Genomic DNA, 14,730 nt, shown 5'->3' on the forward strand with positions numbered 1-14,730 from the left:
ACCTACGTGCTATCGCAAAGGCTGGTTCTCAGTGTTAGAGGGTTCAGCCCTGGGAACTAGACCTGCTTTGACTATGATCAAAGAGAGAAGACCGCACTCCATGATCAGGAGCAGGGCTGACTGCTGTCCTCATTAGACCCACGGGGCTCAGACCTGCTCCTCTCCATCACACAGCTCCCACTGTGCCTCTCAGCACACCAGCATTAAGCCAGGTTTGCTAGCTTGAAGGTAGAGTTGCACCAGGGGAGTTTTACCTGCTGATTTTATGGGACTGTGTCAAAGCAGATGTTTAAAACTATAAGGAGATGAATTCACAGTGAAGCTAAGGGAAAAAATAAGTCATATTTCCAGACAGCTGCCGTCACCCCCACCACACACATACACTCTATTAAAGACACAGCCTTCTCTTTGCCCATGTGCTTGTTTCCAACTGGTGATACTGGCCTTCCCAGCACTTCAGGACGTTGTTTCCAATGAGACAAACAGAGTTCAGGCATTGACTGAGAACTGATGCATGAATATGCTTAAGTAGCTTTCCTCTCCCAGCTCCATGAATTAATTACAGCTTTGCACATGAATAAAATGGAAAAAAAATTCTCCACTTTTTTTCATGTTATGTAGTGGGGAAAAGGAGAGGTGTTTGGAACAAACACTTCCTTCCCATTCTCCCTTTGTCTGCAAGTGTAAATATTCCTGGAACTTAAAAGCCAGCATCTGCATTAAACAGATGGGACTCTGCTATGTTCATCTTTTTTATGATGTTCATGTAGCAGGGACTTCTGAAAGATGTTTGGAATGAATGCTGGCCATGACAGGATACTGCCTAAATTACAATCAGGCTCCTGGTATCTTCCCACATTCAGATTATGTCATATGTTATACTCTTAGTCATGACCTGGAAAGGAGAGTGCAAGGGTACTTAATATCTGTAGATATTCAATTAAAATGCCTGCCTCACACCTAGCCCAGGCTGGCTTCTAAAGCTTAAGAGAAAACAAAAACAATCGCACACGCAGTGGAAGTCATCATGCCAGTATGTATGCCTGCTGGCTAATACCGTTACCTAACTGAAAAGGTAAAAAGTCATGCAGTTTACACTTTGTTTGCTACGGTTTGGGGTTTTTTCATGCTAAAAAAATAGAATTCAGATGGAAGGAAGAAAGATTTGTTGTAATGCATGGGAATTTTGCCAGTTCTTGAAGGCTGCATTTCAAGCATAACTGTATTTCCCCATGCACTCTGAACGCTTCCCTTTTCAAGGGTATTGGCATGTTTATGGCAAAAGCAACCAAACCTATTAGCTAGGCACATGGTGAAAGATAGCATATGAAAAAAGAAAATAAAATAAAGATCAGTCGTTTCTGTTCTGACAATCCTTACTCAAAGCCTTGATGTCGCAGCAATAAGCTAAGCATGAAAGGTAGCAGACTCCTTCCTTGCATGAGGCCCAGCAACATCAGCTGTGAAATGCACACATAGAAAGGCTCTTTTATATTATATATACAACTGTAATCCAGAATAAATAGTACTGTTGGGACTCATAAGTGTATTTCAGCTTGGTTGCTGTTGTTTGTTACGGCTGGAGACGGCTTGCTTTTCATCCCTTCCGTCCCACCCTTGGACACATCGGTGAACAGCAACCTGGGAGTCCGGAGTGTCAGCAGTATCCTTTTGTACTCCTTCCGGAAATTCTGGTTAAGAAGCCCATAGATCACAGCATTGAGGCAGCTGTTAAAATAGGCCATAAAATAGCTCAGGACAAAAAGCCATTCTGGAATATGTGGCTGCACTTTTGAAGGATTAATTGAAACAGCAAGGCCAATAAAGTTTAATGGTCCCCAGCACACAGCGAAAAGCACAAAAACCACAAACATAGTCAAGAAATTCCGGATGTCAGCTGCTCTGAGCTTCTGCTTGCAGTCTTGTCTTACCCGGTGTTTGACTTGAATCACCAAAATCCAGATCCGTAGGTAGCAAAACGTCACGATGGACAGTGGGACGATGAAGTGAACCACCACCACTGTGATGGTGTATGATGTACTCACTGTCTGGGCAAAGGTGCAGGAGTAAATCCGGGGGTCATACTGCAAGGAGCCAACAAAGAAGTTTGGCACAATTGCCACTACTGTGAGTATCCAGGTCAGGCAGAGATAGCAGCAGGTGTTCTTCAGGTTGAAGAGCTTATCATACCGAAGGCTGTGGCAGATGTAGCAGTAGCGGTTGATTGCAATCGCTGTGATGTTGAAAATGGACCCGATGACACTTAAGCCCATCAGGAACCCGCTCATCTGGCAGTGAACGTTTCCCATGGTCCATCCATTATGGAAAATGGCACTCAAGATCAGAGGATATGGATAAACTGCAACTACAAGGTCTGCAACAGACAAACTGACGACAAAGATGTTGCCTACAAAAAAGGAGAGAGACCATGAGAGGTTAGTGTAGGTCCAGATAGACAACTCACTACTCAGAACTCCTCTTGAGGCCTAACTCTTCTAATGGGCTTCACTCTACCCTCCATTGAGGATCTGAAATCCTAGAAAATAAGACTTTGCTCTACTAGTGGCAGCAATGAAGAATAACTAGGCATGATTAACCTGCATATTCCTTCTTAAGAAAATTCTAAACTGGAAGCGTTACCCTTAACTCAGCTATGGCTGTGGGTCAGGTTCCTGCATCCCTCTAAGTTGTGTAAGAGAAAAAGATTTTGCTCGCCTTGTAAATCAGCCAGCATGGCTGTAGTCACCAGGCAGCCATTCACATTTGCTGTCCTGCAGAGAACTTCATTCTTTTAAATACTATATAGGACACAATACTTTCTATAACATCACATAGTGACACTTTACATAAGCTTTGTCCATCATGGGCCAAAGAACTGGGGCAGGCAGGTTAAGTGTTCAAGTGGTTTATTCATTGCACTGACAGCAGTTGCACAGGAAAGGTCTTTTTTGGTCTTTTGCATGTGAACAGGTATATTTTCAAGAGAATTTCTGCAGTGTTCATGCTAAGGAGTGTGTGTTCTTCCAGGACTCATGGTTCAGCCAGCCTTTATGTGCTTATCTTATTTGGTATGTTTTCATATTCCTTTAATATTAAAGTTTTTCAATGCAATATGGAAGGTCAGTCACTCCTACACTGTCTGGGCTGGGCGGGGAATATGATTAATAAGCTGCTGTCAGCCATCCCTGCAGAGTGTATGTTGCAGGTTGTTCATTTAGGCTCTAAAATGGAGAGAGTTAAGAGTCTGTGCAAATATAAAATAATTTAAGCCTTGATGGATTGAAAATGGCACATTGTGTGGGACAACACCAGCCTCCAATGAGCTGGGCAACCAGTGACTTGCTAACAGCAGTTACTACTCATTTTATGAGTCTGGTTTATTTTTAGGTATGCAAACACCCCTTTCTGTTCAGTTTGCCAGTCAGAATAGAGGAATGCATTAAGAAAGGGACCTCGAAGTCTTTTAGTGTAACTACAGGATCAGCTATAATGTTGAAAAGGACATCTATCAATATTCAGCTTTTTGATGACTAGACAAATTGTCATTTCAGGAGGAGCTCAACATTGCAGTTAGAGGACAGCACACTAGAAAAAGTAGCTGCTTTTCCAGATACACCTTCAGATATATCTGCAGTGGCAGGAAGTAAAATATTTCTAGAGTGCCAGCAAAGGCTATATTTAACACATTTAAGGTGTTAACACCTATGCCCCTAAGTGTCGTAGGCAACATCCCAGCCAACTGATCACACTCCTCTTCAAACCCTCATATCCTGCTGTCTACCAGATTACATGAAAAAAAGCACTAAGAAGAGGTCTTTTTCAGTAGTATCCATGAAAGGACTCACTGAGATCTCAGTTCAGCTAGGTCACTGGCTTCAGTATTTGGAAAACATACCCAGAGGCTGGCAGAAATCACAGCTACATTGCCATTGCAGTTGGCTCATTGCTGTGTTTTTTGACAACAGAAACTATCAGGACAAGTCAACAGTTCATATCAGGCAGCAGAGTCCACTTCACGCTGACTGGAAAACAGTCCAGACTTGAGAATAACCCACAGCATCGTGGAGCTGAAACAGCTGACACAAAGCACCTTTTAAAAATAAGTATTAGCAGAGGTCATGTGAAGTGCTGAAATCTTTTTAGAGAGGGATTTCACATACACAGGTTTACCACAGCACACAACTTCTGCGGCTGCTGTGCCTCAGTGCTGCTGTTTTGCTGATTTAATACCTTACTTGGAGCTTTTTAAAATGCAGTCACCGAACCTGGTCCCCACATAATTAACTCTCTACCCACTGTCAGGGGCAAAACCACCTGTGGTCAGGCTTAGTGCTCGTGCAGGCACCCTAGAGAGGGAATGCTCTTCTTCAGCGAAACTTCTATTCATTTGATCAAAAATGCACACTTCAACAAAAAGCAAAATGTGTCCCCAGCACCAGAATTTCCTTTTGGAAAGCTTTTAAAAAAAATTTTCGACAGCAAAGCAGAGACAGAGAGGTATCAGCAACCCAATTTAAGAGACTTCCAGAGGATGCTGGAGACAGATTCCACTGATGGCACCACAACCGTCCCTCTTCACTGGACCTGTCCCACTTGGATACATATTTATACACACAGGTGTCCGGAGAGCGAGCCTCTGCATTTGCTGGGGATGAAAGCCACATTCCACAACCAGTTCTGAATCAGGCAAAGCAGAACAAAACTGGATATTCCCTACTTAAGACAGCACACCAGGGGATTTCAAAGCTTAGCAAAGTCATAGGGAAAATTATTAGCCTTAGCACATCACTGCCAGCTGCTGGGAGCAGTCTCTGTCAGCCTTTCTTCACCAACTCAAATAGTTGGAAGAAAGTAAAAATATAGGAGGAAAAAAATCTATAAAAAATTATTCTCAGGATGGCCTTAGTAGTTTGGATTCAATCCAAAAGCACAGTATTGTTTGTATTATTTTGACACCACTTCATCGCATGTTGCTCCAGCAGGGAAAAAAAGAGATGGTTTTGTCAAGACAAGAATAATCTCCTCCTTTACTTGGAGAACAAACCTGCCATCCTCTGCTGTGTGCTTTCACCTTGCGGTCTTGGCTCTCCTATCAGCTAGGAGGCTATTGCTCTGGCAGGGTGTCGGGTCCTTGAAAATAAGGTCAGAAAGGTTCACTCAGTACTATTTCACAGAAACAAACTCATCTTCCATTTTATTTGGCAGTGTGGTGAACTTCACATTGTTCTTCTGGTGAGAGGAACATGAAGGTCAGACCCATATAATAGCCATTTGTTAAGCAATCCTGAAAATCGGTGTATTTTTAATGACTGAGTACTGAGAAAAGGGGGCACATTGCATGCCTCCAAAGCAGAACATGCCCTTCAAAGTATGGGAACTGGCTGCTGGCTAATTATTAAAATAAGAGTAACTTGAGTTAAAAATTGCTTCAGCCTTGCAATCCCCGGTTTGCTATGAGACCACCGTGTGCTGGGCCCTGCAGCCAAAGGCTCGTGTCTTGTCCTCTGGAAGATGAGATCGGACCCTCACTCCCAAAAACACTGCAGAATGGGAAGCCATCTAACGTGTGGCTTTTAGGGAAGGTAAAGAGCAGTCTCCTGCCACTGATCTTCACTACTGTATTTTTTTACATTTTTCCACTATAAAACAAAGGAGTCCTGCCCATAAATAATACCAGCAGGACTTTATCTCATCTCAAATTTTAACTTATCTGCTTCTGTGACACTATTTTCAGATGTATTTTTTTCCTCTTTGTTGGCATGTGACTATATTTCCTTATTAGCTTTCACATTTTCCATCCTGTTTTTAACTTCTACTTGGTGTAACTCGGTTTGTGTGCCACTGTGCTCCATCCTCCAGTTATGGAATCATACATGAAGAATCATGAGAAAGTCAAGCCTGTCACAAGCACAGTAGTAATACAGACTTGGCCACCTTTTCAGAGAAACTTTAAGTCTTTTTACATTACAGAGGTCCAACACAAAGCTATAGGTTTAGAGGTATGATACACTGTTCACAGCGCAATCCACAAATTGTTTGGGAAAAAAACCCACAAAACAACCTGAAGCCCAGCAGCAGAGCAGATTATAAGCATGCGCAAGTAATACAAAAGGGAATTTATCCCAGAACATCTTCTGCCCTAGTACTCCTGCCTTTGAGCTCCCCTCCTCCCTCCCATACTCCTGCAATCTTGTTTCTGCTCACTCCAACAGCCTGCTCCTGTATTCCAGCAGTTCTTTGGCCCTGCCTCTCATTTTGCCTGGATTATCCAACAACACAGGTTATCTGAGGATTTATTGTCAAGTCCTGGTGCTAGGAAATGTGGAAATACTGCAACGAGTTCTGCAAATCAATAAACCACATATGTAGAGGTGTTCAATGACAGGCTGCCCTAACAGCACCTGACTTTCATAGAAAAGCACATCATTCTTTTACAGAGATTAACTGAGCATTGCTGTACAAATACAAGAGCCTGCCTCAAGAGGCTCTTGGAAATCCCTCGGTGCACAAGCTCCAGTTGCAGAGATCTGCTGTTCCCACACAAGAGCTGGGGGCTGTCCTTTAGTACACAGGGGCTGTGGTTTAGGTCTCTTGAACCTAGACACAGGGTTAAAAGGGGAAGGGGGGTGAAGGGGATGGAGGTAAAATATTTTTCTGAAAATTGGCTATTTTTCTACATCTCAAAATGTCCAAAGCAAGCACCCAAAACTTTTGTTCTCTGTTATCCATATAAAGCTCTCTTACGCTCACATTCCACGCTGAAATACCACAGAACTGTTTGCTTCAGGTTAACAAGATACAGAAGTTCAATGCAGCCTGAAGTTAACACTGTTAGCTGTAAACACAATGCTGAAATTTAAATGTCCTGAGCGACAGGAGTTGCTTCAAAGCAAAGAGTTTTGCAGATCAACTTCTGCTCGCCTGGCAGAGTCCAGCTTCAACTGAGGAGGAAAGAGGGCTTTACTGTCCAGGTTGCCTCTTCCTGTCAGCCACCTTGCAGCCACCTGAGCTGTGCTCAGCACAGCATTTTGAGGCAAACAAACCTACATACAACAGCCTCAAGGCCAGCAGGTGAGAAGCTGACCCACAAGCTCGATGGACATGAGTGCCATGGGGGCTCACTGCCTGACCAGTCCCCACACCGTCCCAACCTCTCCCAGCAGTGAGATCAGACCCTAGCATCTGTCTGGCTGCAGCCAGAATAACTGACAGTTGTAAAACAACAGGTATAAAAACCTGTGTTGAGAAAAACATGCTAAGATACACAATGACGCAAGGCTAAAAGTTTATTGGGGTGACTGGTACGTTTGTGCTGACACCTTACTATTTGTGGCTTATAATAAAACACATCTTAAACTTTATGTTTTTCCTTTCAGGTTTTATAAAAAACTCATACTTATGTCTACAAGGAGATAAACTGGAATTAAGACTCACATCAACCTCAGAGAGATATATATAACAAGGTTCAGTAAAAAATTTAACAGATCATGACTGTAAAGCAAGCCTCTGATGACCACTTACCATAACGTAATAGTCTCTAACCTTCCAAACCTTATGCTCACTGCAAAACAGAAATGTACTGTTTGCCCCAGGCAAAAAGATAAAGTCAAAAAAGCTTTATTCAGCATGCAGTGAGCCTCTTTATTAGCTTTGATAGCCTCCTTTTCTTGTTTTTACCTGCCATTCACTGTGCATTTGCTTGTAGCTCAGTAACCTCCAGTGTGCAGACATGAAGCATGTGCTCAGTTCTGCAAACTAAGTGTCAGTTCATAGAAAACACTTTCAGACCAATTTTGTTCTTTTTATCATATAAAGATATCATTGAGCGTGTGCAATCATATTGATCATACACTGCTGTAATTTAGAAGGATAATAATACTGTGGTGTTGGGAGATCCTGATCCTGCAGCCCTCACTCTGACACGCATTTCTTACAACACAGACTCTAAAGGATCACTCCAGGGAAGACAATGTTTACCCCATCAAAGAGCATTTAAGAACTGTCCTTCTATAGGGGACTACGACCCATGTCACTGCTCCACGCAAGCTCTTGGCTTCAAGGGCACAGTGAACACCACACACAGAGCAACAAAATGGCACATGAGAAATCCCAGACTGTTAATTGTTGTCACTCTTCAGCATTCTGATAAGCACTGATCCATCTGACATGCCCATACAACAGCCCAGCACGTTACTTACCCATTTTGACAACTGAAAATGTTTGACAGGAGAGAACAAGTGAAAATCAGAGAAACTCTCCCTGAGATACAGGCAACAGGAAAAAAAAGCAACGAACAGATCTGTTGTTCAATTCATTAACCCACAAATTTTAATTCAGGATTTTATTTATGTATTTAGGGAGTCTGTTCAAAGAGAGGAATAAACAAAAGAATGGAAAAAGCATTCAATCAATTATCTGTTACCATTACCCCATCAGAATTCAGAGGGGGATAAAGTGTGTTTTCCTGCAGTTAAACAGACAATGCAGTTGGCTGCCAGCTGGTCTCAAATTCTGACTGTGCCGCATAAAATGATATGGAGGGTAATGAACAGACAGGACAGGAGGTATTGCCAGCCCACAGCATCCTTAGGATGTAAGGTTAGAGAACATGGAAATATCCAATTTAAGGACACCATGAAGGTCCTAGACAAAAGCATAAAACTCCAGAATAATTTAACTTTTTCCTGGCAAAAGTCCTTTGAGATCTCTCAGCACAGTCTCTGGCACAAATCCAGAGACCAGCACTATGCTGTGGGCTACTGCCCATTACCTGATTTACTGGCATCATTCCCTATGGGAAAGCTGTGGGCACTTAGTGCTGCTCCCTGCCTTGTGCCAGCCCCATGTCCTTGCAGGAGCAAGGCCAAGGCGGAGAGGGAGGCAGTCTGGAAAACGAACTCTCAGCCTCCTCCTGCGCCCCTCTGCAACCAGACGTTTCGGCATCACTTTGGTATCCCGACTGCAAGCTTCATTAGCCATCTCATCAGTATATTGCCACGGCTGCGTGAAAGCTGCCTTTCCCTCCGGACCTGTGAGAAAGACTTGCTTCCAGGAGAAAAAACTCAACGTATTTACTGAAGTGGAAAGAACTAGCTCCCCAGCACTTCAATTACATTTATTTTGTTATGCCCCATATATTATTTTGGCTGATGGCTAAAGAAAGGAATTGCTTCCACTGCCAGGTGGAGGAGTGGATTGCTGGATTTTAGACTTACTTTTAGGTCATGACCTTTTAATTGTGTTGCTGTCAAAAACATATTTGAGCCATGCCTTCAGCTGTTCTAATTGAATGCAGTGGAGGGCAATCATTTGCAGCGTTTACACCCCAGAGATTCATAACTTTCATTTGGCTAAGGCCAGACAGATTCAAAGTTGTATCTGAGCTCTGAAGTCTGTGGAAATAGGCTGGAAACTAGAGGCCAGCCCTGCTCGCGTGATTTCATATCTTTCCTTATATCACTTACCACTGGAAATAATGTAAAAGATGTGATTGTTCCCTTGGTGTGACGCAGATGGTAGCTGGACATTCACTCTCAACCGAATAAAATTGATTTTAATTACACCTTCTTCCAGACCTTTAAAAAGGGGTCAGCTGTCTTTTGGCACCAGTGCAGAGCAACTTCCCCAGTTTCAGTATTTTAAAAACAGAAAGGAAGTTTTTAGACTATCCCAGAGAAACACTGTTTGGCAAGCTTCCCCTGTTCTCCCACACTATTCCTAACACATCCCCATCAGTTTAGGCACACCTTCCTGAAAAGATGATCTGGAGATATAAAGAAAAGAGAAACTATGTAAAGTTGATGTTTTACCTAACTCCAACAATTTTCAACTTTTTAAAAATACAATTTTCTGCTCATTTATGTGCCTTTTAATGAATTTTTCCTGGAAGTTCTGACCCTTTGCATGAGGGAAAACCATGCTGCTGCAATACTTCTGGATTTCTAAACTTAGCTCTTAGTGTAATGTTTTTCCTGGATGCAATTATGGCAACTAGATGTGCTAGTAATGGAGGACTAAGCAGTGGTCTTGATCTGGCTCTTTACATATACAAAAAAAAGTGCTGAGAAGTACCCCTTCTGGTTATGTGCCCCAGACTACTGTCATTGAACTGTTACACCTATCAAACCCATAGCCTGCAGGAAGGCTATGAGATAGCAAGCCATTCAGCTTAAAAACTCGGTTGTTCCCTGTATCACTTCCAAATGGGCTCGGAAACACCACACATCCCAGCAAGGCTGATAGAGAGCAAGTGCCGGAGGCAGGAGGGCCTCGGGGCCACCCTCCCATGTGCACCTCCGGGTGCCAGCCGAGCCCACGCACTGGCTGCAGGTCTGGCTCTGCAGGGACAGCATGGCTGATGGCTGCCTACTCCTGATGGCAGCTTCTTGGGGGAGACGACAGGTCTGTGGGAAGAGTCTAAACAAAACCTCTTGCAGCCATGGGAGAGGGAGTCCAGGTCCCCAAACTCCCACTTGACACCCTGGCTATCAGTGCCACCCTCTGAATTCCAGCTGTTTACCCTCCTTTTCCGCCTGAAATCCCTGCTGAGTGGTACTATGTGATTTTAAGGAGCTGCCTAATTCCCATCCAGACTGTGTAGGGAGTACAGGCTGATGCCCTTATGGTTACCCTCAGACACTGGCCACACGAGCACAGAGGTGAGCTCTACCAGCCCACAATAACTCCAAGTCCATTATTTATCATCTGGTTTGTAAAGTGCTCTGAAACAGGAAAGGCCCTATATAAACATAAATGTGAATTATTGCCAGCACCTATTGAAGTGACAAACCAGCATCCATCCTCTTCCAGTCCTAGCAGTTGTACTGACACCATTTGCTATCTGCTACTATTCTTAAACAAAATCTGTGAACTCAGGCTTAATAGACTTAAAAATGCTCTTTTGCTATTCGTGCCAGTCAAAGTGTGTTTCTGGCCTGGAAAGGAGCTACATGCAAGCAACCAGTTCCTAGGCAGCTGTGAGGTAGAGCATATAGTCAGATCTGAACACACAGCTGACTTTACCAATAAAAATCATGTCTGACTGCCCTGGTGAGCCCTGCTGAACCAACACAGCTGAGCCCAGGAGCTGGCTCCTGCTCTTCCCTGTGCTTCATCAGCACAGTTTGTTGCCTAAACCTCAGTGACAACATCAGTCACCACACCCTTGGACCTCCACTGCAAGGACAGGTGTTACCCTGACACAACTAACAGCTTATTTCAGGCTCCCAGCCTTGCAATCCCAGGGATAAGTCTCTCTCTCCAGTCCCAGCTCTTTCTGGTTAGTTGGTGGGGATGGGAGGCAATTTTTTGTGCCTGTAACTCTTTTGAATTGTATATGGAAATGATGAAGCTATTATAAAAAAAAAAAATCCACACAAAAATGTTTCTATCAGTGAAGGTCGTTTAGCCTTTAACTCATTCTGGACCAAATCTTGTCCAAACCTGCTACAGGCAAAACCTTTTCAGACTGTAGCTTGTCTGTTGGTTAAGCCTTAGGACAGAACACAGAAGTTGTGTGAGGTGAGGGGAGAGCCAAAGCAGCCAGATTTCCTATTAAGACTTAAAGGTGCTTTTTATAGGGTTGTTTGTGCACACGCATATGTTCACTTCTGGGATGTATTAGATGTTGTAATACCAAATTCAGATGCCCTTTTCAAGATACATCTTAATATCCTTTTTAAAGATTCAGACTCGAAACAAAGGAGCATTGTACAGTACCCGACATCAGGAGAGAGCAAATTGAGCTTAGGCTATAGAGGAGAAGCTCAGTCTGGACACAGACCAGCACAACACAAAATGCTGCCCCAAATCCAGCCTCACTTTCTAATGGAAGCTCAGGACAGATCTTTAACACATACTGATCCTGGCATCAGTATCTCCTCTAGCACTCTGTCTGACAGCAAGAGACTAACAAAAAAATGTCAGTTGCCATATAAAGATAAAGGTCATTTTTAGACAAAAAGGTAATCAACATAAGTAATAGAATCACAGAATCGTAGAACAGTTTGGGTTGGAAGGGACATTAAAGCTCATCTAGTCCCAACCCCCCTGCCCTGGGCAGGGACACCTTCCACTAGCCCAGGTTGCTCAAAGCCCCGTCCAACCTGGCCTTGAACCCTTCCAGGGAGGGGGCAGCCACAGCTTCCCTGGGCAACCTGTGCCAGTGCCTCACCACCCTCACAGGGAAGAATTTCTTCCTTCTATCTAATCTAGATCTACCCTCTTTCAGTTTAAAACCATTACCCCTCATCCTATCCCTACATCCCTGATCAAGAGTCCCTCCCCAGCTCTCCTGTAGCCCCTTTAACTACTGGGAGGCCGCTATAAGGTCTCCCTGGAGCCTTCTCTTCTCCAGGCTGAACACCCCCAACTCTCTCAGCCTGTCCTCACAGGAGAGGTGCTCCAGCCCCCTGGTCATCTTTGTGGCCTCCTCTGGACCCACTCGAGCAGGTCCATGTCCTTCTGATGTTGGTGCCCTCAGAGCTGGACACAGCACTGCAGGTGGGGGGTCATGAGAGCAGAGCGGAGGGGGAGAATCCCCTCCCTCGACCTGCTGGCCACACTGCTCTGGATGCAGCCCAGGACACGGTTGGCTTTCTGGGCTGCAAGCGCGCATTGCTGGCTCACAGTCAGTTTTCCACCCACTAACACCCCCAAGTCCTTCTCCGCAGGGCTGCTCTCAATCCACTCATCACCCAGCCTGGATTTGTGCTTGGGATTGCCCTGACCCATGTGCAGGACCTTACACTTGGCCTTGTTGAACTTCATGAGGTTTGCACAGGCCCAGGTCTCCAGCCTGGTCAGGTCTGGATGGCACATCCCTTCCCTCCAGCGTGTCCTCCGCACCACATGTCAACGGTGTCATTTGTGAACTCGCTGAGGGTGCCTTGATCCCACTGTCCATGTGGCCAATAAAGATGTTAAACAGCACTGGTCCCAACACCCACCCCTGAGGAAAGGCGCTCGCCACTGCTCTCCACTTGGACACTGAGCTGTTGACTGCAGCTCTTTGAGTGCAACCATTGAGCCAATTCTTAATATAACTAAGCCTAAAATAATACCTAGAAATAATTCCTAACATAACTAAGCCTAACTCAATAATTAGAGAAATAGTAATAGGAGAGCTTGAGTTAACAGAACAGAGTTTTGCTGGGTACACACACTAACACAGAGCAGCTGTGCTCTGAGCAACCTCAGCTCAGCGATGCTGAGATGGGGTCATGTGCCCAGAGGAATATTATCCGCTTTTCCCATTCTGGGTTGGTCTAAGGAGGACTATTTTCCTTCCCAGCAAATCTTGCCTCCTCAGGAACTTCATGAACTCCTGCTCTCCGCTGCCAAGACAGGTTAGTCTGTGCCATACAGACTATTTAGCTGAAATTCCTTTCTCATCTGTTTTGGAGAGGGTAAACAAACCCCATTCCTTGAACCAGAATCTGATCTCACATAGGTAGGGCAAATCTGAAACAAACCGAGTGCAAGTGGGCTTGTCAATCTGCTACCTCTGCAAGCTGTCTTGAAAAGCATGAAACTGAAGCTGTATCGGCCTGCACTTTTCTTACAGTATTACGGGGCAAATCTTAGGTTTGTTAATTAAGAAAAACTGTCCTGCAAGCAGGTGTCAAAGCCCAAAGAAAGGGAAATGCAGGGATGTAAGGAAGAGAGCCATCATGCAGAGAGTTGCAGGAAGCAGACTTGTTCACAGGCAAATGAACACTCCAGTCTGCCATAACAGATCTGCATTTAATTTGCCTTAGCTGTTAAATCTGTCCTCACTGTAATTACACAGCACCCTCCTCCTCTTGCTGTAAATGTGTTGAGTAAACATGCTGAAAACGTGGCTGGCAGGAGATGGAAGGAAAACAGGCGTGTTCCTCTCCATCTTTACTCTACCCTTGGTGCTCTTAGATATTCTCCAGACTTAACCTACTTGGGGCTTCATGTCTGATGCACGAACTTTGCACCCTGGCGCCCCATGATCTGATCAGTCAAAGGCTGGATGCCTTCCTAAACCAAAGCTGACCTTCTAAAGCCACTTCTCGATCTGGGCTTGGGGTGAGGAATTCACTGGCCAAGCAAAGACCTCACTGACCATGACTCGTGGGCAGGGGCCAGCACACCCTGGTGTTGATGAGCTGGGCACATACCACCTTTCTCATAAATGGCCTTTTTGCCAATCACTGTAACAAACCAGCTCCTTTCTGCTCATCTTCTCAGCACTGAAAACAGAGGGTCTGCTAGTTAAATACTGAACTGAATAAAGGTTACCTAAATGAAGGCTTGGGTGTTAGAGCAGTAGCAGGGTGATAATTGGGGTAGGATATTTATTCTGCTTCTGCACAGAAATTGCCACTAGGGTTAGGAAAAAGAAACATAATTGGGATCCCATTTATCTCCAAGGTGATAGCCTTGTTGTAGGCTACAGCATAGTCCTTGTATGTCTTACAGTGCCACACTGCAATTGAATGGCTTTTCTTCTGATAACCTTAATGTATTTTTTCAAACATTTGGTGGCCAATGTTATAAAAGCAGGTTATACAAATAAACCATGAGGTAGATTTAGTCCACAGAATTCCTTCCAGCTCACATTTTTTTCTCCTGTGGCCTCACACTGGACCTGGCAATGAAACAGATACTGCCACAGTATGCACATGGAGCGAGGATGAGGCTGGAAGAGAAATGGTACCATGAGGAACTGGAAAGCAGCACATTTTGGGGGAGCTACTTACA

The 14,730-nt window shown here is 44.4% G+C and overlaps 1 protein-coding gene across 1 annotated transcript in view; it reads right to left on the reverse strand.

Annotated features, from left to right (window-relative positions):
• Positions 1-1,538: 1,538 nt before the first annotated feature.
• The window catches only part of GPR50 (G protein-coupled receptor 50), a 44,840-nt gene continuing 31,648 nt past the window's right edge, over positions 1,539-14,730 (reverse strand). Inside the window, exon 2 of the mRNA XM_074882540.1 lies at positions 1,539-2,407. Coding sequence (XP_074738641.1) covers positions 1,539-2,407 — 869 coding nt within the window. The remainder of the gene's footprint in view (positions 2,408-14,730) is intronic.

Source organism: Strix uralensis, chromosome 13 (assembly GCF_047716275.1).
Source record: "Strix uralensis isolate ZFMK-TIS-50842 chromosome 13, bStrUra1, whole genome shotgun sequence".
Taxonomy (NCBI): domain Eukaryota; kingdom Metazoa; phylum Chordata; class Aves; order Strigiformes; family Strigidae; genus Strix; species Strix uralensis.